Raw genomic sequence first — 26,189 nt, 5'->3', positions numbered from 1 at the left:
AATATCTTATATCGATGGCAGCACTGAAGAGCAGGAAGAAAAGCAACAGAGATAGAGCAAGAGGAGGACAATGCCAATAACTGTGGTGACTTCTTATGTCATTTTTTTTATACCAGGGCTTGCACTCAATACATATAATGTCTGTACGATTCATAAAATTTTTAAATCTGCATTCACTCCATATAAAAAATGTGCTCTGTAGTTGACTCTGTCATTGGTTCCTGCACCTACTACATAAAAATGTAATGATGTGTTTATCTAGGCTTATCTCGTTTGAAAAGAAAGTAATTGTTTAAGTGTCGAGTTAATCACCAATGCTGCTTGTCATTATAATGCATTTCCACTCCGTGCCACAAGGGGAGGAGAAATGTGAGGGTTTTTCATTCAAACAAAACGACAGAAAACTCGTAACACACTCAGCATCGCACTGGCCAACAACCGAACCACATGGGGACAATTAGGTAACTGAACAGTGAGTTGGTGCCATGTCTCACACCGCCATGGTCTCACACCATTCCTCTTCGTATTCCGTTAATGTTGAACTTCATAAATTCACCACCCATAATAGTGCAAAAAACTAAACAAAATGTACTTTTACGAATGTTTGTCCCGACCCTGGTAGCACTTGTGGTCGATTTAGTTTATCACTATTTTCCCACAACAGTAAAAATGATCACCAACTGTCACAATTCAGCCTCTAAATCATTGTGGGAATACTTCATTTATGTTAATCCATTTTTTTTATTTTCTTTGAACGCAGCGAACATGCACGCTCCACGTTTTCTGCCCAGTTGGCACCTGGAACGGCGTTTTATAACAGTGCCGAGGTGCATCCCACACCCTGATGTTCTGGCACGGTGCGGCGGCTCGCCTGTTACATCAAAGCGGCCTCGGCCCGTTGGACGGCTTTCAAATAAATTGGGCTCTGAGTCTGTCTCTCTCTTTTATTGTTAAAAAAATCTTCTTCTTTTATCTCCTGCAGCATTTCTGTCCCATTAACTCTAAAGAGCGCCGATACGTTCCCCTTTCTGCTGCGCATTTGTCGGAACATCACTTAAGGGAATTATCCTTTGAAAGCGCAGCACTGTTCAGACTTTTTGTGAATGCAATGCTGTACTTGCCATTGGACAGAAGGAAAGGGGCCGTGTTTTTTTATTCGTTTCTGTATAATATTCCACAGGTTACCTTTCTCAGCCCTTGATGTCTTCTATCTCCACCTTTAGGATTTGATGGTGCGGAACAGCCTTTTTGTCACATTTCGTACACAGAAGATCTGTGACGGGGCATGGGGGGGGTCGATGGGATCGCCTCGTCCCTTTAAAAAGAACCCATTCACTGCGACCGAAATGGCCTTTATGGCCACTCTGGCACCGAACAGGTTGTACGTCTTCTGAATGAGTGCGTTATTCAGAAGATCCTAAATGCACCTACATGAGACATTGCACGCCTGAAGTTCTTGTTGCTGTAGGTCTGGACACGCACGTTTAGCGGCGAACAGTCCAGGTAGATGGGAGCAGGCGCAGGACAGGGTTAATATACGGGGGAAGCAGGAGGGCAAGGCACACTCTTCCCCTTTTATATGCTCAGAAATTATTATCTATTATTGCACTCTTCCATTTTGCACAGCGGCATTTGCGGTATTTTTACTTTGCACCTTCATTATTCATTTTGCTGCTTCAGTGTTGTGTCTGTCTGTCTTCTTGTCTACGTTTTCAGGATTGACAGCACCTGGGGACTCACCTGTGCACAGTCAGGACGCCATTTTAAAAGGCCCTGTGGAGCAGCTGGGCGGGGCTGCAACACTGTTCGTGAACCGACTTCCTTTGTGGACCTTTGCAAACTGTTCTGTAGTGTTGAGTTCTGGCCATCGGCACACGCCTGCAGGTACGTTTTTGTGATTTTCCCCACTTTCGGCCATCGTGCCCTGTTTCTTTGTGTTTATTAAAAAAATCATTTTTTCCCTTATGTCCCGCCTCTGCTCGCCGACGTGACATTTACATTTACAGCATTTACCAGACGCCCTTAACCAGAGCGACTTACAATCAGTATTTACAGGGACAGTCCCCCCCTGGAGACACTCAGGGTTAAGTGTCTTGGTCAGGGACACGATGGTAGTAAGTGGGGTTTGAACCTGGGTCTTCTGGTTCATAGGCAAGTGTGTTACCCGCTAGGCTACTACCATAGCAGTTTTTTGTTAGATATTTTGTTTGCATTGTGTTACTCCTGCACTGCCTCTGTCCTGTGTTTTGCACTTTATGTAGCCCAGTTTGTCCCTATCACACACGGTCACTTTATGGCAGCGCCTAACTTTCTTACATCCTACATGTAGCACCAGGTTCTGGTTCATTTCAAAATGTACTGTCCAACATGTATGTAGCTGAAATGACAAAGCTCACTTGAAAAAAAAAAAAAACAGGCAAGGGGTGACGTGGAGCCAAGTGGCCGATGATATTTGGTGGATATTCGGAATTGATATTTCAGGTGGATATTTTAGTACAATGACGAGCGTATTGGAACAAAGAGCCACTTGGGAGCTGAAACGTGGAGCAGCATCAAGCACACTTCCCCTTCAAGGTTCCTTCCTGGTCATGAAAACAACCTTCTGGGGTTGCGTGATTCCTGATGTTGCCCCAATTCATGACCCAATAACATATATGTTATAAATATGCTATCGGGTCATGAATTGGGGAGCAACAGCCAAAATTGGCCCCTTGCATAGGCAATATATGCAAATGCTAGGGGCGCCATCCATCCAGGGGGCACCACAAATGGAAAGACAAAAGAGTATTTCTTAAAACTAGTTATTATTGATGTGTCTTAAGAAAAAACAAGCCAACATAAATTCACCTGAGTAGCAAAGCCTATTAAGTATTAGTAGTAATAATGATACGGAACTTTCCTTTGAGGTCACCACGGCACATACCCACTTCGCCCCAATGCATTAATGCCGTAGAAACATTTCTTTTTGTTGCAAGAAGACAGCATAAAAATGCTAACATGGAAAATATTTTTTATGCTACAGTTTTGGTGACAGTGAAAAGCCGAGCATTAATAATAAAAAAAGAATTTATTCAAAAGAATTCTTTAATAACCCTGAAAATATGACACGTCTAAAGACATGGGGCTGGACGGGGAAATCAAAAGCCTTATGTGGGCAGACAAAAGGGACACATTGGACATTCTGGGGCTAATTTACTCAGTTCTGTCTGCCCGTGCGTGGAGGTTCCCCATTGTTCTCCTTCTGAACATGGTGGTCGAGGTCTTCATTACGCAGGCCACTGGATTCAAAAGTTCCCGACTAGATGTATGCAGGGTAGCGTATGTTAATTTCTACTGTCAAATAATTCAAATTAAGACCGGTGGTCTTCAACCAATTCACAGTGTTGGCTCTCATACGGTATACAAATATCTCTGGTTTCCAGAAAACAAGGACTAATTAATTATTTCTTTGATCAGGTGTGGTAAAGTTGAGTATAAATGCACAAATTATTGGCCCATATATAAGACCACCCTTGATGGCTTGATGTAGGCTCCTCTGGACGCCTGTGTCCTGGAACCTGCCAAAATGTGGACCTCAGGGTATAAAGTTGTCAAAACTCAGCATGCGTCATTTTTTATAACCAAGGGCATCATCTTTACCATTAAAAGAGAGGAAACCTACCGAGAGCGTTTCTTCGTGGGCTACAAGATGATCCAGCCCCAGAGGGTGGAATGAAGTGCCAGGTTATCATTGAGTCACAGTCTAGACTGGCAGAGCTACGCTAATGTAAAGTATTAAATAAAATACTCGCCGGGCTATTTCTGACGAGAGAAACGGCGCTGGATTAACGGTCTTCACTGGGATCAGAGAAGCTGAATTCCATGTGGAAAGTGGTCACTTTAGCAAGCCATCTGAAGGCTTCTTCTTCCTGACCACACCTTGTACACTCATGAAAACTGTTTTTCAGTGATATTCACGTCACTTGTGGCCAGGTTTTTTTTTTTTTTGGTGCCAGGCAGTGGTGGCCTAGCGGTTAAGGAAGCGGCCCTGTAATGAGAAGGTTGCCGGTTCGAATCCCGATCCGCCAAGGTGCCACTGAGGTGCCACTGAGCAAAAGCACCGCCTGTCATGGCTGCCCGCTGCTCACTCAGGGTGATGGGATAAATGCAGAGGACAAATTTCACTGTGTGCACCATGTGCTGTGCTGCTGTGTATCACAAGTGAAAATCACTTAGCTTTTTTTATAGACAGGGGTACAGAGTATATAACGGATAACTGGGGGGGGTGAACACTGCCAGAATGCTGTTTTTTTACGCATTTGTATTTTAATGCATTTTAATGCTGTAGTTATTACTAGTACAATATATGTGTATGAAGCCCGAGACGTGAAGAAAGTTTACTCACCTCAGAAAAAAAAGGCTAAGAAGCCGGGCCGTCATGTTCGGGGAACGAGGAGATCTGGTCGTCCTGACTTAAAGTCACTCCGGTACTGACCATTTGACAGCCATAATATTTAAAAAATCCGCAATGATAACAGCTCCAAAAACTACACACAAACGATGCAAATTAGTCAGCAGATAGAGACATTTTATGTTAATAACTGTAAAAAAATTGTGAATTTAAAGACTTGGCCAATCACACCAGTCGACTGCTTTTGAAGCAGAAAAGAATAAACAACCTGGTCAACAAGTCAACATCTTGATTAGTAACGGGGCGAGAGGAGAAGCAGATTTTATTTTTCATTGTAAATGAAAATCAATGATTATTTTGTAAGATCCCGCACTTGTAAGGTTACCTTGGCAAGGTTTGTGTTAAAGTATTGAAATGGCTGCCTGTATACAGTAAAGGAATCGTCGTCTAGTGAATGGCGAGCCAGATATAACGACCCTGAGTTCGTCCTTTAGGCCTTCAGGCCTTCAGGACTTCATAAATACTGTTCATGATGAAACACATTCGGATGACACATTGCAGACTGAAATTCAATATTAAATTAAGAACTTTAGCATTGTACAGTAAATGTTTGTAAATGTTTGCAGTACTGGGGAGAAAAAGATGAAAGAAATCTTAAAATGTCCTCTAATGTACTAGTTTTATTTCCAAAGACACTAGAATGTGAAGCCAGTGACCTTAAGCTCTTGTGTGCAGGTTGGGTTTTTCAAGGTCGTTTTTTAGCCTCGTTTAAGATCTCTCGTCTACATCATAATCCTGCAGTTGTATGTCATGAAAAGCACTATAATCGAGATCAGTTTACTCTTTTGCTTCCGGGGTCAGACGGTTTGTGTTGTGCGGCCTTTGAAAACCATTTTATTTCCACACCGCCCTGCGTTTCTGTTGGGAAACAGCGACACCATTAGGCCACACCGCGTTCGTGCACCTACCGCTTCAACCGTGGGTGTGTGCATGGTCAAACTGCCCTGACATTAATGAGCAAATTATACGACAATGTGATATTTACTCTTATCGATGGAGGGCTGGAAGAAATGGATGCGATTGCCCAACTCACATCGGCACACAAGACGCCACAAAATGCACAACGAGCAGCCGTCAGGACACAGGAGGGATCAATTTATACTAAACATAACAGGCGCACATAATCAGTAGACACACCCATGTAAACACACAGCATGAAACAGCGGCGTCAAGTTCAGACACCGCAGACTCATTCGTTAACTTCATAAATTCATAAATTCCTGTTTATTGGACGCCCTTGCGTCATCTTGCCTCACACTGTCTTCCTTTGACTTTTGGATTACGCTCTCTGGATCGCCATCACCTCGTATTGTTTTGACCCCATGTTGCCATCTTGTCCACGATTGTGCTTTTGCCACATCAGCCGCCAGCCTGTCCAGGTTCTTCTCATGCCAGTGGTCATATTTTGTGTATGTATATATATATATATATATATATATAATGTGTGTGTGTGTGTGTATATATATTATATAAAAAAATTTTTAATTCAATTTAAATGTATACATAAAATTGTAATTAATTTAAACATTTGAACTAATGTCAGTCTGACAAATGAAACATCCAGGACGAAATTTGTAGCAGTGAAAGTGAAGTGATTGTCATTGTGAAAAACTGCAGCACAGCACACGGTGACACGTGTCCTCTGTATTTAACAGTCACCCTTGGTGACAGTGGGCACCATGACAGGCGCCCGGGGAGCAGCGTGTGGGGACGGTGCTTAAGCAGCTGAGATGTGATGCAGGTTCTGTGGTTTGGACAAAAATAAACGCGTAGGTTCAACCCACGACATGAAACCAAGATGAACTGCAGAAACATCTTCACCTTCTATCTTCTGGCTGCCTCTGTCCCCCTGGTTGACCTCTGCACTCCACAACTGAACAGGCGTGTGTTGGTGCTTTTTTCGACATTTTGTCTTTGTTTTTCTTGCTTAACTTGCTTTAGGTAGGACAGACAAAACCAGGGGACAGAGAGGAAAACATGATAGAGAATCAACACAGATGATCTGCTCTCTACAAAACCCAACATCTGTCACATTAAATATTACTTACCACCACACAGTATTAATAATATAAGACATGTTCAGCTGGTCCTGAAATTATTCAATTTTAGCATCTATTTACTGTATTTACCTTCTAGACTGCATCCTAGTCCTTTACCGCCAAAGGTTCCATAATTATTCGTGCTAACTGTGTTGATTAATTAGTCGTACTTTGCTTGTTGAGCCTGTAGTATGCGATGTCTACATCTAATTGAGCTGGAGGCAACAGAAATTAAAGGTGAATGTGTATTTTTTCAGGAAAGCATGTAAAAAGGTCTGAGCTGGGACACAACCGTGGAGGTTTGAGGACACGTCAGTAAGCATCGGGCCAAGCAGACAATTGTTGATCATTTTGACTGAAATAATACTTTAACCTTTTCTGTAAAACCTCCACTTTCACTGCATGTAGATATATTTGCGTGTGCGAGTTGCTCTCATGATGTGTGCGCAGAAGTGGTTTTCACACGTGAAGGACTCAGGCCACAGCTCAAACAACGATGTTAAAATCTGGTAAAATGTCACAGTTAAAACTTTTGGATTAGAACAGGAGAAATTTACTACATTATTACCATGACGACATAACATAATTAACAATTGTGCTGAATCTTAGGATTTATGCATGTGCCAGTAGCGTAACAACATGGTCATGGGCCCAGGTGCGAAAATTCAATCCGGGCCCTCCCGGTGACTACAATCCTCTCTGCAAAGAACCAAAAGCACAGAGGTAGTTTATATATTTTATATAGTATATAGTTTATATAGATATAGTTTATAAATACAAAAATACTGTACTACATAGGATCCATTACATGTGAAAACCTTTAAAAAATGTTTGTTATTAATACCAATTTACAGGGTAATCTAATATAACCGCATTAACATCAACTTGCATGGAAATATGGGAACACTGAAACACTCAACGCATAACAAACTTCAAGCATAGAAAGCTTGCTTAAACTCGCACTGCCCAGAAACAAAACTTAATCCAACTTATTTAACTGTGCAGAAAAAAAAGAAAAAAGAAAATGATTAATATGCATACAACCCCCCATATGCGTGAATTAGGCCACTAGAAGGCCATCTTACGAGCCTCAAACACATGACAGGTTTCCCGCATACATGAAAATCTCTGAGAGAGCTGGCTCCAGAGTGGCATTGAATATCTGCACTCTGAAATACTTCTCTGCATTGGTTAAACGCTCATCTTCTGATAGTTTGTCAAAGTGACGCTTCACTCTCCTTGGTCTAACATTTTCAAATGTAGTTTGGACACCCCATTTACTTGCGAGCATCTGCGCTGTGTAGCTTTGGCCTGGTCAAAAGCACTCCGATAGTCAGAGAGTATCTGTATAGAATTTTCCAGTGTGATAAACACATCAGAAAAACAGCGAAAGGGAAAGGACCCCTCTGTTTACAAGAACCCATAGTTAAGATGTAACGTTTAATGGAAGCGTCCAAAACATTTTCTCCAAAATGTCCCCTGTCTGTAGGATAAAGGTCTTCCCTTGCTCCTGTCCTGTCCTGCTCCTGTTCTGCACTGCCACCGACTGTGGACTCAGCCCGGTCTGGACCACTGACAGTGTCATCTACAGTCGGGCCACCTGCGCTACTGACTTCAAATGAACTGCCAGCTTCTGACTCTAGATTTGAGCTGCAACAAAGACAATAGGAACATGCTAACATTTAAAAATCCTAGCCACAGTTATCCTATGGGCCTACTCTCTACTTAAGACCAATCTCACTAATTTATTGTCTGCTTGGAAGATTACTCAGACATAAATATCTATTGAAAGTCTAAGTTAGTGCTGTCAAGTGATTAAAATTTTGATCTAATTACATGGTGTGGCGATTAATTAATCTAATTAATCGCATTTAATCGCACATACATACAGACGTTACAAGAAGCAGTTTTTTTTTTTTTTACCATTAATTATTGAATACAAGCATATAACAATGGTCATGGACAAATTTCACTGTGTGCACCGTGTGCTGTGCTGCTGTGTATCACGTGACAATCATTTCACTTCACTTCACTTCACACACACTCACACAGCGCCGCCCCTAATAATGCGGCTATTCCAGGCCAATTTTCCCCCTCCTGCTGCTCTCAGCTCGACCAACAGCTCTCCTACAGACACCATGACCAGGTTCACCAATGCCACACACTTTCCCCATGGGCAAAGTGTTGAAATAAACGTGTGTTTGTGCTTCGTGACCACTTTCGCCTTGCATGGCCGCTCATCTGCGCTCCAAAGTTGAACCGGGAAACGCGCAAGCGTCTTTTCCAAAAGGAAAATTTTGTCAAAATCGGCAAAAAACATTAATAAGACATCATTTATTAGCCATTTTGGCGTTTTTTTTCTTCCAAATCTCACTGAACCGAACTGCGCTCTGGCTCACACAGCAGTGATCTAGGACTCAGATCTCCTGCTGTTTACTCCATACTTTTTCTGTGGTTAATTAATCTAATTAATGAGCTAAACATTGCATGACAGTTCCCAGTTTCTGCTGCTACGTGTCCTGTCCTCCTCACGACCACTCTGGTTAAAAATCCAAATTGGTCTAATTTCGGGAGTTTTGCCACCCTTTCCTTTAGCTCTCTACGTTCCTGGCGCTTCTTGCAGCCGCTCTTGGGTTTGAAGGGCATGCTACTTGTTCTGGTCAGCACGATGATGCAATGTGCAGCCGACCATTCAAAAAATTTAGCTTTCCCAGAAACCCTTGCTGTATCTCAGTAGAAACAAATATACTCTGACATGACAGTTTGGCGACAATGAAAGATGATAACTTTATTTAGCTGTTTTTATATGATGGTTGGATTTTATTTTTTTTTATAAGGAGGCGGGTCTGAGGTAGTGACGGGCCCCCAGAGATCACGGACCCCGTGTCTGACCGCACCTGCTGAACTGGCTATAGTTACGCCACTGGCATGTGCAGTGCAAAACTGTCCCTCATGAGGTGCAAAACTCTCCCTCACGGGTTCAACCTGCAATGGACTGGTGGCCTGTACACGTGATGGTCCAGTTGGTCCAGGTCCAGTTGGTCCTGGTTGTCTAGTTGTTGTTTGTTGTCCAGGGACAAGTGTAGTTGTGGTTAGTCTAGATGGACCTGCATGTCCTGATATTTGTTCAGAATCATCTTTCTGTCCCCGTGTCAGCTTTTCCATCAGATCCTGAATCCGCTGCTCATCCGGGTTCACGCACATATTAGATCCCTTCAATGTGGTGAGTCTGCAGCAATAAAAAAAACATTTGTTCGTATTTATATTATTTAAATCAAGTTGAAGTACCTAAAAGAACCAAAAAATACTCACACTAATACGCTGTTATTTATTATCCTCACACATGAATTACCTGCTATTTACCATCATTATTTACAGCGAACTAACCTCAAAAATATACACAAATCAGAAGCACCGGAGAACAGTTTTAAAACCAAAAAGTCCGCCAGGAATTGGGGTTTCACACTGAAAACAAGATCCAATCTAATCTTAATCTGGGACTAAACTGATAATAAATTAATAAATATAGTCCAGTGTTGATTAACATTTTAAATGAGATGTTATGTTTGCAAATGGAAGAAACACACACTTACCCTGGCCCAGTGCTGAAGAGCAGAGGGCGACCGGGAGTTTATTCATGTCACATTCATCCTGAAAGTGACATATACACACACACACACACACACACCTACAATCAATTTAGAAACACCAGTTCACCTAGTGTACATGCCTTTGGATGACGGTAGGACACTGGAGAACATGGAGGAAACCCACATCAACATGAGAAAAGCATGTAAACTCTGCCCACACAAGGTCTGAGCTGGGACACAACTGTGGAGGTTTCAGGACACGTCACTAAGCATCGGGCCAAGCAGACAAATGTTGATAATTTTGACCGAAATAATACTTAAACCTTTTCTGTAAAACCTCCACTTTCACTGCATGTAGATATATTTGCGTGTGCGAGTTGTTCTCATGATGTGTGCGCAGAAGTGGTTTTCACACATGGAAACGTGAAGGACTAAATCCACAGCTCAAACAATGATGTTAGTTAAATGTCACAGTTAAAACTTTTGGATTATAACAGGAGAAATTTACTACATTGTTACCATGACGACATAACATAATTAATAATTGTGCTGAATTTTAGGATTTATGCATGTGCAGTGCAAAACTGTCCCTCATGTATGAAAAAAGGGTCAACCTGCAATGGACTGGTGGCCTGTACACGTGATGGTCCAGTTGGTCCAGGTTGTCTAGTTGTTGTTTGTTGTCCGGGGACAAGTGTAGTTGTGGTTAGTCTAGATGGACCTGCATGTCCTGATATTTGTTCAGAACCATCTTTCTTCCCCATGTCAACTTCTCCATCAGATCCTGAATCGCTGCTCATCTGGGTTCACGCATATTAATTCCCCTCAATGTGGTGAGTCTGGAATAAAAAAAAAAAAATCAGTAGTCATTTGTTTGTTTTAAATCATTCAAGTTGAAGCACCTAAAAGAACAAAAAAAAAATACTCACACGACCCCCTTCTTGGGACAACCTGGGTGTGTTTCTGTGAAACTTTTAATTTGTCTTGAGGAAGGGTTTTGGAGTAGAAATTCTTGCAGCATTCACTCGACCTCGAAGCTGTTGAGAAGGATTTAACAAATTTTAATACGCTGTTATTTATTATCCTCACACATGAATTACCTGCTATTTACCATCATTATTTACAACAAACTAACCTCAAAAATCTACACAAATCAGAAGCACCGCAGAACAGGTTTAGAACCAAAAAGTCCTCCGGGAATTTCACACGGGGTTTCACACTGAAAACAAAATCCAATCTAATCTAAACTGATAATGATTCTGAAGGATTAATAATCTGGTCCAGTGTTGATTAACATTTTAATTGGATTTTTTTATGAGACGAATTTGAGAAGAAACACACACTTACACTGGCCCAGTGCTGAAGAGCAGAGGGCGACCAGGAGCACGGCGGCGGCGAGCAGACAGAAGGTCTTCATCTCTGGCGTCTCTGACAGGTTCTTCTCCTCTGGAGTCCTTCTCTGGTCTCATCCTCTGTCCAACCTGGCCTCCTAATATAAGGTGTCGCCGATGGGCGGCTCAGTCTGGTTTCCATTAGATGTTCGGAACAGGTGGTGGTGGGATGGAACCGGTGGTGAGGTGGGTTTGACCTGCCCCCTCCTCATTTCTGCAGCTTCTGCAGCGACTGCGCCGTACCAAGAATTACGAGATGGAAACTTTCCACCACGTAACAAACCACAGGGCCTCTGCACCTCACCACGTTCTGGACGTTCTGCATTTACATGCTTTAATAAACCACAACTTTGTTGGTCCTATTTTTTCTGAACATCACACACGAAACACGTCTGTCCCCCCAGGCCTGATGGGAAAGTTACGCCTCATTATTATTATTAATACTACTTAATAGACATGTCACTGGCCGAGTTCGAGGACGCATTCGCAGGCATGCTTGGAGCGGGTGGAGTAGTCGTCTTACGGGGAGAGGAGGACCGGAGGCGCTTGGCCGGGAACTCTGGCTCCGTGGGGGGGGTAACGGGGAAGATCGTATTAGCAACAGGGGGCAGGCAAACTCAAGGTCAATGGCGGGCGAAGGTCGTGGTCACACTGGAGAATCCGATTAGAGATCATCGTCACAAGAGGGGCGGGCAAAGTTCTAGGTCGGGGACAGGCAAAGGTCGTGGTCGTGGATATCAATCAGTCGAGCGTGGGAAAATAAGGCTGGCGTCTATGGAAATAAATTCGTCAAAGAGCGGGCAGCGTCTCCTCAGTGTCACCTAGCTTTTATACTTGGCGCTGCCCGCTCTCACTTCCGTTTCCGGGATGCCGTCTCCCCGGCTGGTCTGGCACTCTCTGGTGGGCTGGAGGTGTATTGGCCGTGACAAGACATTACTGAGCAGGGAAATTAAGACTCATTAATAGCAACTAGTTTTCAGAATGGTGCAACGTTCCACGTTTTTTTCTTCCTCTGTCTGTAGCGCCCCCTGGATGGACGACGCCCTCAGCATCTGCGTATTCTGTCCATGTTACAGGCCGGCCCTGGCTGTGAGACTCGCTTATGGAACTTATAAGATGAATGCGACATGAATTAGTGCATGATGTCCGTATTTATACATGTAGAACCGTAATGATCTTAAACACGCAACATGTATCTGCTAGAAAACATTTATTGTGTCACAAAGGGCAGATTAAATAATACAAACTTCACATCTCAGCGCAGAAGTAATACAGGGTAAAGATTTATGAATGTGTACGTGATAGCTATAAACACTGGGCTGTCCGCTGGCCAGAGCCAGAGCTCTACTGCGAGCCGGTTCCAGAACCTTCTTTCTGTCCCCATGTCAACTTCTCCATCAGATCCTGAATCCGCTGCTCATCCGGGTTCACGCACATCTTAATTCCCCTCAATGTGGTGAGTCTGGAATAAAAAAAAAAAATCAGTCATCATTTGTTCATGTTTTAAATCATTCAAGTTGAAGCACCTAAAAGAACAAAAAAAAATACTCACACGACCCCCTTCTTGGGACAACTTGGGTGTGTTACTGTGAAACTTTTAATTTGTCTTAGAGGAACGCGGTTTTGGTAGAAATTCATGCAGCATTCACTCGGCCTCGAAGCTGTTGAGAAGGATTTAACGAATTTTAATACGCTGTTATTTATTATCCTCACACATGAATTACCTGCTATTTACCTTCAACATTTACAACGAACTAAACTCAAAAATCTTGGTTTAGAACCAAAAACACATCCGGGAATTTCACACGGGGTTTCACACTGAAAGCAAAATCCAATCTAATCTAAACTGATAATGATTCTGAAGGATTAATAATCTGGTCCAGTGTCGATTAACATTTTAATTGGATTTTTTTTTTCAGACTCTTTTAAGAGACGAATTTGAGAAGAAACACACACTTACACTGGCCCAGTGCTGAAGAGCAGAGGGCGACCAGGAGCACGGCGGCGGTGAGCAGACAGAAGGTCTTCATCTCTGGCGTCTCTGACAGGTTCTTCTCCTCTGGAGTCCTTCTATGATCTCATCCTCTGTCCAACCTGGCCTCCTAATATAAGGCGTCGCCGCTGGGCGGCTCAGTCTGGTTTCCATTAGATCTTCGGATTGGATTAGATGTCCGGAACAGGTGGTGGTGGGATGGAACCAGTGGTGAGGTGGGTTTGACCTGCCCCCTCCTCATTTCTGCAGCTTCTGCAGCGACTGCGACGTACCAAGAATTACGAGATGGAAACGTTCCGCCACGTGACAAACCACAGGGCCTCTGCACCTCATTACGTTCTCGACGTTCTGCATTTACATGCTTTAATAAACCACAACTTTTTCTCAACATCCTAACAGCATGTTGTCGTCTATTCTAGAATCAGAGAGTAAATTTCGTATAAAATCTGAATTTCTGCACTAATGTTAGCATGAAAATTGCCAATGTTGGCCAATTGCCAATGTTGAATTTTCATTCAATGTACTTTTAATTTTCATGTTAATGTACTTTAATTTCAACAGAGGTTCTGCAAGTCCTCTGTAGTAAATCTTCAGTAAATCCTGAATTAACAGCCCAGGGTCTTTAATCAAGTTAAATGGGAAAAAAATGGCTATCTGGACCTCATGCCACATTAATCAAATTGAAAATGTATTTAATAAATTGAATAATGACTAAAATAAATAGATGAATGAAATAAGTTCTGTTTGCCATAGTCTACATGGCAGACAATCGTTGGCACAAGCTTCCTGCTCAAAAATGGACGCAGATGGATAAATGTGCTTCTAAAGCCCATCCTGTCAGGCTAAATTCTGTTTGTGTGAAAATGAACCGAAACAATCTCAACATTCCAATTCCAAACGGTGAATAATCTGGCAACAGATTAAGTGGCCACAGATATTGGAAATTTGGTGGTTGGCCGTTCTTTACCCGTTTTTTGGCCCCAAAAACTTGAGTATCACAATACTTATAAATGACTTCGTTACCACGTCCTTGATAAAAAGCCACATGAATGTCGGAAAGCAAAGTGAATTTGTAGAAAGGGGAGCGTTTCGCGGCACGTCGCCTACACAGCGGAGAAACTGCCATACCCACAAAACCAAAAACCAAAAAAGGGACTGTTGAGTGTAAAAAAATAAAAATAAATACATTTTTAAAAAGTGCAGCGCGCCTCGTTCATTCTTCATAAAATTCCACCTCCTCGGCCCTCCACCCCATGACATTTCCCACACCCGCCTGCCGAAAAAAACCACCGTACACAGCGGGTCACACCCAAAAGTCCCTACCGATGGCGGTCCACGTCTACGCCACGCATCAGAGCGCACCGAACAAATCCTTTTTCAAAATTCGAACGAATCATCTGGCCAAATGACCATATGGAATAAAAGTTCTGATTAAAGACGTGGCTAGCTCTCCGCTAATGGCAGCGCTGCTTTTTGAGAGTGCAAATAAAGAACACATTCGCAGCATGTTCACTAACAACCACAGGACGTCGGTTTTGAATCAGCGCACGTCTGACAAGTTTTTAGCCTCCCAAACAAGTTCTTGTGACAGTAAAGGTCACACAGAAAACACACGAATATGAAAAATGACCGGTTCATCCGGTGGAGAAAATTTCCTGGTGGAAATATGCGATACAGAGCTCGCTGATCGCTGAAACCCGCCTCGATTCGAACGTACAAGTTGGGGTTCTGCAGGAACCATCTCCGTGGTTCTTCCTGGTTCCAAGTCAGCGTGCTTGCTGTTGCTCGCTAGTAGAAAATCATGCGGAGGGGCCTACAGGCGTACACCGGTCACACCACACACACGTTCACTGGCGAAATGGGAATTCTTGGAGATGTTTACACTTTAAACCTTCGCTCTCGCTTTTAATTTGTTGTGGGGACCTGGAATGTTCCACCGGACGTTTTCTTTTTGTTCACAACGTAACATGCTGCAGATTAATGATAAAATAAATACGTCTTAGTGACTGAGGGTGGTAGTGGCCTGGTGAGTAAGACACTCACCTATGAACCAGAAGAGCACAAAGTCCCAGGTTCAAACCCCACTTACTACCATTGTGTCCCTGAGCAGGACACTTAACCCTGAGTGTCTCCAGGGGGTACTGTCCCTGTAACTACTGATTGTAAGGCGCTCTGGATAAGGGCGTCTGGTAAATGCTGCTGTAAATGTAAACGTTCAGCTCTTTCTACTGGCTGCAAGATATGGATAATATTCTCATAATTTTGTAATAAAAAATAAATAAAATGCTATTTTTCACATTTAAAAACAGTTACATCAAAACATAATTGTTCAAACATAATTTGGACAATGCATTTCAGCATAAATATTGAGTGATGCTCAAAAAAGTGACAGAATACAAAACACAGCCGACGGGAGGTGTCTCTATGAGAATTTCTTTATTTCGTCATCAAACCAAAAAAAAAAAGACAAACGGCAATATTTCACGTTCAGTTTGATCGGAAATGCTTAGCTTAGTATCTCAGTTCAGCAGCGTCCGCAGAAAATGTTGCATGCAGGGTGTTCACGGCAGGGTGCCTGTATTTGTGTGTGTGTTGTGTGTGTGTGTGTGTGTGGTGTTTGTGTGTGTGTTCGTTTCGCAGCACAGTTTCAAGCGCGATTGAAGATGAGCCGGCGTGATGATCTGCAACGGTCACCATTCTCTACTCCTGTCCAGAGCTGACTTTCTGGCCCCACATCACTTTTCCATCAGATCCTGAATGCTCTGGTCAGCTGGGTTCACGCACAGCTCCACGTCCTTCACCGTCTTGAGTCTAAAGTAAATCCAGAACGACGCAGAATTAGCACAGAAACGGCAGGACGTGCGGAAATACAGAACGCCGTGAAGGGCGACTTACATGATGCCCTTCTTGGGACAGTCAGCGTGAGACACCTTGAAGCTCTGAATTCGGCTCACCGGAATCCTCTTTGTGTAGAAGTCGAAGCAGCATTCGCTCGGCCCGCTGGAATCTGAGACCAGAAGATTGCGAGTAAAGGTTATAACGACTGAAGATGTTTTAATCTGGTTAATCTGGTTCACGTTCACTCACGCTGACTCAGTGCCGGGGAGCAGAGTGCAACCAGAAGGATGGCGGCAGCCAGCAGGCAGAAGGTCTTCATGTCTGGTGCTTCGGATGGTTTTCTTGGACCCTGCAGGGGTTTTCGCTTCTCCTGTTGGTTCTGACAACCTTCTAGCCCAAACCGAGCTCCTTATATCGGTCTCGGCCCCGGGGTGGGTGGGGTGGTTTCTCGGTACCGGTTTCCTTCAGAAGTTGCTACCCTTGGCATCCAAGCAGGAACAGGTAGCGGTGGGGGGAAAAACCGTGGCGAGGAGCCCGGTGCGGCCCGGCTTCCTGTTCGAGATACCCCTCCTCGTCTCTGCAGCCTCTGCAGCGGCCCGCGCTGTAGCAACGTGCTCGAGATGGAAACCGCAGAGTTCTCGTCCTCAACTCAGAAGGGTTCACCTTGATCGCCCCGACCTAGCGACGTGATCCAACGCGTGCCTCAATCAGCATAAGAAAATTGCGAGAGAGAGTTCCGACTCTTCAAAATCTGAGGGTAAAGACGAGGGCATCGTAATTTGAAACACAAGGACAAGTAAAATTAGCGTAAAATAGGCCCATTCTTATTCGTGGTCAGGTTGTGACGAAAAAGCGTCACAAACATTTGAAAGTAAAGTGACTTTCTTCTGGCTTCACACCGCCTAGACTGCGGGGAAACTGTGATACCCACAAACCACTGCAAGTTCAACTTGAAATCATTTCCAACAATAAGCTTTTCTGGGCAAAACGTGCTCCCGAAAATGTATGTAAATCCAATTATATCTGGAACGTCCGCTTCATAAATGTGTTGATATGCGATCTCCCACGTCACTCACCGTGTACAAAGTTCTCTGTCACGTGTGTGAAACTTTGAAATAAGTACATGAATAAATAGTATTACATAATGATGACAAATTTTATTGTTCAAAGGTAGTAATGTGACCGGAAATTAAGCTAAACATTAAATTGTAATTTGTAATTTGTATGTTGTAATTTAGCTTTATAAACAGTGTATAATGTTCCACAAAAGACATTTACATTTATGGCATTTACCAGACGCCCTTATCCAGAGCAACTTACAATCAGTATTTACAGGGACAGTCCCCCCCTGGAGACACTCAGGGTTAAGTGTCCTGCTCAGGGACACAATGGTAGTAAGTGGGGTTTGAACCTGGGTCTTCTGGTTCATAGGCGAGTGTGTTACAAGAACGGATCACTTTACTTTACTTTATTTTATTTAGCAGACGCTTTTATCCAAAGCGACTTACATACATATTTCTATAGAATATTGAGTTTACAAACTAAGAGCCCTGATAAGGCTCAACTTGTCAGCGAGGAGCATGCTCAGAGATTGTTAGGTGCTAGACGAAGATAAAAATTATAATGTATATATATATTTTGTATTGTTTTGTGCAATGTGTACACGTGTGTAAGTGTTAGATTTGTCTGTAATATTTTTTGAACAAGAGGGTTTTCACCTGCTTCTTAAAAGTAGTGATAGTCTCGGCTAGTCGTGTGGAGGAGGGCAGGTTGTTCCACCAGCCAGGGACAACAACGGAGAACAGAGATGATTGGAATCGGAGACCCCGTGAAGAAGGAATTTTTAGTCTCCTTTCGTATGCAGATCTGAGAGAGCGTGCAGGAGTGTAGCTAGGTTGTATTGTGTTGATGTAGGAGGTAGTATTGTAGCTTCTGTGCAGGAGTGTAGCTAGGTTGTATTGTGTTGATGTAGGAGGTAGTATTGTAGCTTCTGTGCAGGAGTGTAGCTAGGTAGTAGTGTGTTGATGTAGGAGGTAGTATTGTAGCTTCTGTGCAGGAGTGTAGCTAGGTAGTAGTGTGTTGATGTAGGAGGTAGTATTGTAGCTTCTGTGCAGGAGTGTAGCTAGGTAGTATTGTGTTGATGTAGGAGGGTAGTATTGTAGCTTCTGTGCAGGAGTGTAGCTAGGTAGTATTGTGTTGATGTAGGAGGTAGTATTGTAGCTTCTGTGCAGGAGTGTAGCTAGGTAGTAGTGTGTTGATGTAGGAGGTAGTATTGTAGCTTCTGTGCAGGAGTGTAGCTAGGTAGTATTGTGTTGATGTAGGAGGTAGTATTGTAGCTTCTGTGCAGGAGTGTAGCTAGGTAGTAGTGTGGATGTAGGAGGTAGTATTTTAGCTTCTGTGCAGGAGTGTAGCTAGGTAGTATTGTGTTGATGTAGGAGGTAGTATTGTAGCTTCTGTGCAGGAGTGTAGCTAGGTAGTAGTGTGTTGATGTAGGAGGTAGTATTGTAGCTTCTGTGCAGGAGTGTAGCTAGGTAGTAGTGTGTTGATGTAGGAGGTAGTATTGTAGCTTCTGTGCAGGAGTGTAGCTAGGTAGTATTGTGTTGATGTAGGAGGTAGTATTGTAGCTTCTGTGCAGGAGTGTAGCTAGGTAGTAGTGTGTTGATGTAGGAGGTAGTATTGTAGCTTCTGTGCAGGAGTGTAGCTAGGTAGTATTGTGTTGATGTAGGAGGTAGTATTGTAGCTTCTGTGCAGGAGTGTAGCTAGGTAGTATTGTGTTGATGTAGGAGGTAGTATTGTAGCTTCTGTGCAGGAGTGTAGCTAGGTAGTATTGTGTTGATGTAGGAGGAAGTATTGTAGCTTCTGTGCAGGAGTGTAGCTAGGTAGTAGTGTGTTGATGTAGGAGGTAGTATTGTAGCTTCTGTGCAGGAGTGTAGCTAGGTAGTAGTGTGTTGATGTAGGAGGTAGTATTGTAGCTTCTGTGCAGGGGTGTAGCTAGGTAGTATTGTGTTGATGTAGGAGGTAGTATTGTAGCTTCTGTGCAGGAGTGTAGCTAGGTAGTAGTGTGTTGATGTAGGAGGTAGTATTGTAGCTTCTGTGCAGGAGTGTAGCTAGGTAGTATTGTGTTGATGTAGGAGGTAGTATTGTAGCTTCTGTGCAGGAGTGTAGCTAGGTAGTATTGTGTTGATGTAGGAGGTAGTATTGTAGCTTCTGTGCAGGAGTGTAGCTAGGTAGTATTGTGTTGATGTAGGAGGAAGTATTGTAGCTTCTGTGCAGGAGTGTAGCTAGGTAGTAGTGTGTTGATGTAGGAGGTAGTATTGTAGCTTCTGTGCAGGAGTGTAGCTAGGTAGTAGTGTGTTGATGTAGGAGGTAGTATTGTAGCTTCTGTGCAGGAGTGTAGCTAGGTAGTATTGTGTTGTTGTAGGAGGGCGCAGTTCCATTTACAGCCCTGTAGGCAGCATCAAGGATTTGAACTCAATGCGAGCAGCTACCGGGAGCCAGTGGAGGGAGGTAAGAAGAGGTGTAACATGGGTATATTTTGGCTGATTGAAGATGAGACGAGCTGCCATATTTTGGATCATATGGAGTGGTTTTATGGTGACTGCAGAGGCTCCAGCCAGGAGAGAGTTACAGTAGTCGAGTTTGGAGATGACCATTGCCTGGACGAGGAGCTGCGTAGCCTGTTGTGAAAGAAAAGGCCGAATCTTGCGAATGTTGTAGAGTGTGAACCTGCAGGATCTGGAGATCGCAGCAATGTGATGGTTCAAACTCAGTTTGTTGTCAATCCAAACACCAAGGCTCATGCAGACGCCATGGGTGTTAACAGTAGTGAGCCAATTTGAATTGAAAGGTTTTGCTGAGGGCAGTTGTTGCCCGGAAAGATCAGAATCACTTCTCAAGAACAAAGATGTGGTTTGCCTTCCTGCCCCCTCCTCACCTTCTCATCTACACGTTCTGCGAACTCAGCGCTGCGAGAGTTCGCTGGAAGCCCTGCTGTCGCCTCGAGCAGTTCACACTCAGCCGATATTCCAAATCAGGACCCTTCCCAGACGATGACATCGGCCACCCCGCTCTGCAGAGATATGGAGGTTTTCAGCGGTGATAAGGACCCCACTGATGCCACAGATCATGCGATAAGGAAAGTCTGTGGTTTGTGGCAGGAAACGGTCTTTCCCACCCTAGTCTGGATGGCAACGCGCCATTTTATCCCATTTTATTTCATTTAGGAGCACACGCTGTTTAAAAACGACAGCACAGAGAGAAATCTACACTGTGTTGCAACCTCAGTCATGGTTTAATGGTCATTTATTATAATTTATAATAATCTTATGCTAATTATAATCTTACGCCACTGTTAAAAAGTTTAGGGTCATTTCGAAATGTCCGTTCTTCCATGAAAAATGAGTTTGCTGTCGCAGCGGACACTCAGCTAGTGTGAATTTGTCCAGTTGTATTGCTTTTTAAAATCTGATTTACTAAGATCACTGCAAAAGGGTTTTCTGTTATTCAGTCAAGTGACAGACGTGGTGAACGCAGCATCATTTCACTGGAACTCAACAATAATTGCCGCCTGATAAAGTGAAAGGGAAGTGATTGTCATTGTGAAATACACGGTGACACAACAAAACGTGCCCTCTAGTTTTAACCATCACCCTTGGTGAGCAGTGGGCAGCCATGAAAGGTGCCCGGGGGGCAGTGTGTGGGGATGGTGCCTATATACACACACACACGCGCGCTCACACACACACACGCACACACACACACGTGTGTGTGTATATATATATATATATATATATATATATATGTGTGTGTGTGTGTGTGTGTGTGTGTCTATGTATATGTATACAAACACACACAATATACAAATTTAGTAAGTAATTTTATTAGAGACAACTTGACTTATTAAAGTTTATAACTTTTAGATTATACTCTTTAATCAAACAACGGAAGCAACTTAACGCGGAATGAACACTTCAAAGAAACATTATTTGTGGTTTTACCAGGAAGCGCTCTGTGAATTTATTACAATGCTGAACAAGGAGAGGCCTGCTGAAGATCACCACCTGCAAGCGCAACCTTCACACTTCTTATCCTGACAGTTTCTATGCTGTAGGGCCAATTTGAAGATTCAAAAGTAGGGAAATAATTCATGTGGGGGTTGTGTAGAAAACTAAAAACTTGTTTTGTATTTGAGACTCCTCAGAGCTGTGCTCACAACGTTTTACCTATCCAGGCTTTTCTGAAGACAATGGGGCATGTTGAGAACCTAAGACGAGAACCTATGATGCAGCTTATGATGATGACAGCAATATAGTGTAGAGCAGTCATGAAGGTCATGAAAAACCTCATTCTGTATTGGATTCTTCAAAACAGCTTCCATGCAAGCTGTGTATGAAATGGAACATTGTGGAACCATTAGTTTCCTTCAGTCATGAAGGGCCTGGAACACTGACACAGGTCATCCGTCCATTGGTCCCCACAGGACCTCGGTGTGAAGAGGATCTTCAGCATCTTAACTCCATGCATCTTAACGGCATTGTTACCACTGGTATACACAGCCTCGGCACACTAGAAGGTACAGGAAGGAAGACGTTCTGGTACCAAAGCTCCAGACAGGGGGAGAGAGCAAGAGCCAAAGAAGACACCGCAGGAGGGCCTGAGGACCTCATTTATAAGAGACATTGGTCCCCCAAAAGGGTCACCACAGACCAATCAGATTGTCCTTTTCCCAAACGGAAGCCCCGAAGCAGGAATGCAGGTCTTATTGTTCCTCTGGCCACCTGGCGACAGTCCTGGTTTTGCAGGAGGAGGCACGTCACGTCACGGATCAGTTTGGCACAATGCCAACAAATTTCATTGCAAAATGTCCGATTCCGTGTAGAATTGCTGTTCCATTAAGAATAGAGATGAATCTTTCCTTCAGGTGACATCAGTAGGAAAGACAGAAAGGCTTCATGGCAGGAAGTGACGCCGCGGTTCCATGCCGATGGCCTGAAACTGGTACCGGCCTGGAAGCTATTTCACGAGTCACGTCCCCAACACGCATGACGATCCCCCGACTGTCATCGCACCTGAGAGGCCAGCGGTCCAGACACCTGCCAGGCAGGTGACATTAGTTTCCAGTCACACGTGTGTAGGCTGCTGCTGCCGGTGACTAATGCACGCTCGTTGTTTTCCCCTCTGCACACCTCTGGGCCCGACGTGTGGCATGTGGCCGTGGGTGTCACACACATTACATATTCCACATAGTACAAAATAACACAGCGAACTCCTTATTAAATATTCTAATTAAATATCTGTCTGCATAACAAATCAATAAATACATGTTTCAGATTTGGTGATTTTGTAGATTTGGAGAAATGCTGGAATTAAAACAAAAAAAAAACCCAAATCCACCCCTTACTTCTTAACACAACTGCACAACAACGTGTAGATCATCAGTTTTCTTAGAGAAGGATGAAGAGTTTAACCTGATGAGGACGGAAATTCTGAAACACAGAGCTCTTCTTCTCTAAGGTTCTCAGGATGAAACTGCAGCTGTGAAGAGGAGGTAAAGTACACATATTTAATTTATCATAGGCATACAAACAAAGGTCAACTAATGTATTTAGATGTCACCCACACAAAAACTGGTAATTGTAATTCTTACAGCAGCATAAATAAATTATAATATATTGAAAAATGCATCTATATATACAGTACAGGCCAAAGGTTTGGACACACCTTCTCATTCAATGTACTTAACAATGTATTTATGTACTTAACAAAAAAAGGTGAAATAAGTGAAAACATGTTTTATATTCTAGTTTCTTTGCTCTGATTACTGCTTTGCACACTCTTGGCATTCTCTCGATGAGCTTCAAGAGGTCGTCACCTGAAATGCTTCTCCAACAGTCTTGTATATATATGTATATAATATATTTATATATTTATATTAATCTATTGTGTGTTCTTCTTTTTTCTCTTTTTATGGCATCTTAAATTTGTTTTCTAGAAGATTCTGAAAAAAACAACCAGCCACTAAAGAACTGCATTTCTATTGAAAACCTTTGAATTTTGCTTTCCATTAATTTATTCTAATTCATACGACCACTAGATGGCACCATCGATTAGGGCGGGAATTTACTGGAAAAAAAAAAATCACTCTGTGCAAAATTTAATCTACCTCTCATTTGTGTTGAGCATTTGACCTTTAGAAATACATCTTTAAAGCAATTTGATTTTGTCAGATATGCATGGGTCCTGTTTAGTATGCATGATATTATTCTCCAGTCGGACCCGTTGTTCACAAGGCGCCGACCTGAGTCATTCCTGAATGCAGCTGGCAGACAGTTTACAGATTCCGTGGCCAAATGCACATAAACGCGGCTCATAATGAAACCGTAAATGCTTGTGAGCAGTGCAGCGAAACGCCCACAGGCCCTTTCAGACATCAGCAAATTCCAACCTCACAGCTGACAGAGCCGTGGCTTCCACGCCACACGAGAAGACAAACATCCTGCTCTTGTCACTCTGGGCAATACTTCTTTCCCGCCAGGATACATCGAGCCGATAGGAAAACAAGGAAAACAGGAAGCTGCTTCTTGCCGAAGGACTTCAACGTCATTTTAAACATTTTCACTTTTTCTCAATCTGTCATTTCGACCATTGTGCTGTTTGGGCTGCTTCAGCACAATGAATCATGTTAGGGAGGTCAAAGGCCACCACAAGTCCCAACTTGGTCCATGAAAATGTGCAATTACGTTTAAAGCAAACTTAAGTCAAGTTGACTTAAATGGTCAAATGCGTCGAATATTCTGGCTTTTCAGAGTTGCTCAAATTCCTCACAAGCAGCTTAAAACAGCAACAGTAAAAAAAACAAGGCAGAACCACTGAATCAATTTAAAACAATACTAACAATGCAATCATTGGGATAAATGAATGATAACAAATATTAATAAAAAAGTCACAAATGAAGAGAAATCGAAAGGCTAAAAATGTAAGAAATTAACAGAAAAAAATATCTTTTTAAAAACAACATCTGAACAATGTTGAGATGTAACAGAATAGAGTATGTACTCGTTTGCATAAAGTTGGCAATAAATACTATTATCATTTTTATTACAATGGCAGAATCAACAACAATAATAAAAAAAATACTAATTGTTATTCATTTTAAAAAATGTGTTGCTGTTCAACATTTCAAGACCCACAGAATCAATGTTTTTAAAAACGTTATTTCTCCTCTGCATTTAACCATCACCCTGAGTGAGCAGTGTGTGGGGACGGTGCTTTGCTCAGTGGCACCTCAGTGGCACCTTGGCAGATCGGGATTCGAACCGGCAACCTTCTGATTACGGGGCCGCTTCCTTAACCGCTAGGCCACAACTGCCCCCTTTTACAATCAACACTAAAGTACACCGCAAAAAATAAAATTAAGGCAACCGACTGCAATGCATTTTTTACTTCCCTTGTCCAGGGCGCCTTACAGTCAGTAGTGACAGGGACAGTCCCCCTGGGGACACTCTTCTGGTTCACCAGGCCACCGCCACCCTGCGTAAGGGCCCGTGCATCCAGACCAGACTGAGATGATTATTTTAAAAAACGTTCATGTTCTGCACAGGTCGGAGGTCATCTGTAAACGCGCAGCAGTAACCGGGTGCAGAATCCCTTCAGGATTATGTCCCGCGGACGCACGCGAGGGAATTTCTCAGAACGTTGCGCGTTCTCCCGCGGGGCCTCGCCGTGGCATCCGACCGGGGTCGACAGGCCGATGAATCAAGACGAGAGTTTACTCTCAGAGGTCGGAGGTCACCCTCGGGATGATCTCACGGCATTCCTGCGCGGTTTTTGCAGTAAACGAAGATCTCGCCGAGGGTCACCGTACCGTGAGGGGGGGCGTCCAGGACGCGCTCAGATGATGATATAATGGAATCTTCTTATCAAAAGTCTTCCCAACACTCACAGAAACCATCTTCTGGCTGCAGTTAATAACGTGTAGAGGATGAAGAGGACAAGTGGAGCTGTCAGTGGTGCTGATTCATGCAACGTGAGCGGTTCGTTCGGTCCTCTCCCTGGAGGGAACAGGATGTACAATTATCCACAAGCTTGCCTTGGCACGTGAAGAAGACCATTTTGGAAAATCATTTCAACATCCCCGAAAGACACAGAAGACGTGGAGAACCTGAGGATCTCGTTGGAGAACCGTATAGGTTGGACGTATGGTGATGACATTTAAATAAGCACACTTATGGGGGATTTTGGAGGAGGGTTCTCCACTAGACACCATCAAAACACCAAACCAGGTCCTTCCAGTAGACGAACTGGACTTCATGAACAAACATCATGTTGGTTTTCCTCCCATTTGCCACCAATGAATCATCAATATTTGGTCATTCCTGTTTCAAGTAGAACGCGCTTCACAATTCCCAGAGTGACTCCTCCTCTTCCTGCTCTTGATCATTATCAAGCCTCTTTATTTACACACCAGCGGAGTTCTTAGATTCTGGAGGAATCTGGAGGACAAGAGGCCAAACTCTTAAGTACAAGTACAAACAAGCACAGAAGTCCCGTCCAGTTTCAACGCTGCAGAACGTTCTGCATTCTGACCATGTGACCAGGAGACTGATGCTTCACAATTCAAAGGTCAAGTTTGCAAATTCCCACATTATGAAACCATGAACCAATCTGCCTATGTTTCTCAGACAGGTGGCAACGTGTGCTGCAGTGAAGTGTTTATGAAGAAACACCTCCAGAACCCAGTTTGGACCTGTTGGGACATGGGCTGAAGCCGGGTCCTGCAGGAACAACACAGGAACCACTTTACAAGATGGAACCATGTGAGGAAAAATAAGAAGAACCCTGAAATGTTTATGAAGAACCACCACCAGAACCCAGTTTGGACCTGCTGGG

The 26,189-nt window shown here is 43.3% G+C and overlaps 2 protein-coding genes and 1 long non-coding RNA gene across 3 annotated transcripts; all 3 read right to left on the bottom strand.

Annotated features, from left to right (window-relative positions):
• Window positions 1–9,306: 9,306 nt before the first annotated feature.
• On the bottom strand, window positions 9,307–10,779 carry LOC114772867 (uncharacterized). Its single transcript, XR_003744205.1, has 3 exons — window positions 10,694–10,779; window positions 10,083–10,140; window positions 9,307–9,718 (listed from the first exon to the last, which is right to left on the bottom strand). It is a non-coding gene; the product is annotated as an uncharacterized LOC114772867 (long non-coding RNA).
• A 1,884-nt stretch (window positions 10,780–12,663) lies between these two features.
• On the bottom strand, window positions 12,664–13,590 carry LOC114772866 (C-C motif chemokine 4 homolog). The gene is made up of 3 exons (XM_028965588.1): window positions 13,431–13,590; window positions 13,023–13,131; window positions 12,664–12,932 (listed from the first exon to the last, which is right to left on the bottom strand). Exons 1-3 carry the CDS (start codon window positions 13,498–13,500, stop codon window positions 12,815–12,817), a joined length of 297 nt encoding a protein of 98 aa, XP_028821421.1. The 5' UTR covers window positions 13,501–13,590; the 3' UTR covers window positions 12,664–12,814.
• A 2,561-nt stretch (window positions 13,591–16,151) lies between these two features.
• Window positions 16,152–16,656, bottom strand: LOC114772868 (eotaxin-like). The gene is made up of 3 exons (XM_028965589.1): window positions 16,551–16,656; window positions 16,359–16,470; window positions 16,152–16,274 (listed from the first exon to the last, which is right to left on the bottom strand). Exons 1-3 carry the CDS (start codon window positions 16,618–16,620, stop codon window positions 16,199–16,201), a joined length of 258 nt encoding a protein of 85 aa, XP_028821422.1. The 5' UTR covers window positions 16,621–16,656; the 3' UTR covers window positions 16,152–16,198.
• Between the last annotated feature and the right edge of the window lie 9,533 nt (window positions 16,657–26,189).

This window comes from Denticeps clupeoides, unplaced genomic scaffold, assembly GCF_900700375.1.
Source record: "Denticeps clupeoides unplaced genomic scaffold, fDenClu1.1, whole genome shotgun sequence".
Classification (NCBI taxonomy): domain Eukaryota; kingdom Metazoa; phylum Chordata; class Actinopteri; order Clupeiformes; family Denticipitidae; genus Denticeps; species Denticeps clupeoides.
This window is presented reverse-complemented; position numbering and strand designations above follow the sequence as displayed.

Bases quoted from the DNA above. Each gene is read 5' to 3' on its own strand.
- LOC114772866 (XM_028965588.1), bottom strand. From the start codon at position 13,500: ATGAAGACCTTCTGTCTGCTCACCGCCGCCGTGCTCCTGGTCGCCCTC. The intron at 13,132-13,430 runs GTAAGTGTGTGT...CCTTCTCAACAG, and splicing joins CTCTTCAGCACTGGGCCAGT to CTTCGAGGCCGAGTGAATGC. The intron at 12,933-13,022 runs GTGAGTATTTTT...TTTTTATTCCAG, and splicing joins TGTCCCAAGAAGGGGGTCGT to ACTCACCACATTGAGGGGAA.
- LOC114772868 (XM_028965589.1), bottom strand. From the start codon at position 16,620: ATGAAGACCTTCTGCCTGCTGGCTGCCGCCATCCTTCTGGTTGCACTC. The intron at 16,471-16,550 runs GTGAGTGAACGT...TTCTGGTCTCAG, and splicing joins CTCCCCGGCACTGAGTCAGC to ATTCCAGCGGGCCGAGCGAA. The intron at 16,275-16,358 runs GTAAGTCGCCCT...GATTTACTTTAG, and splicing joins TGTCCCAAGAAGGGCATCAT to ACTCAAGACGGTGAAGGACG.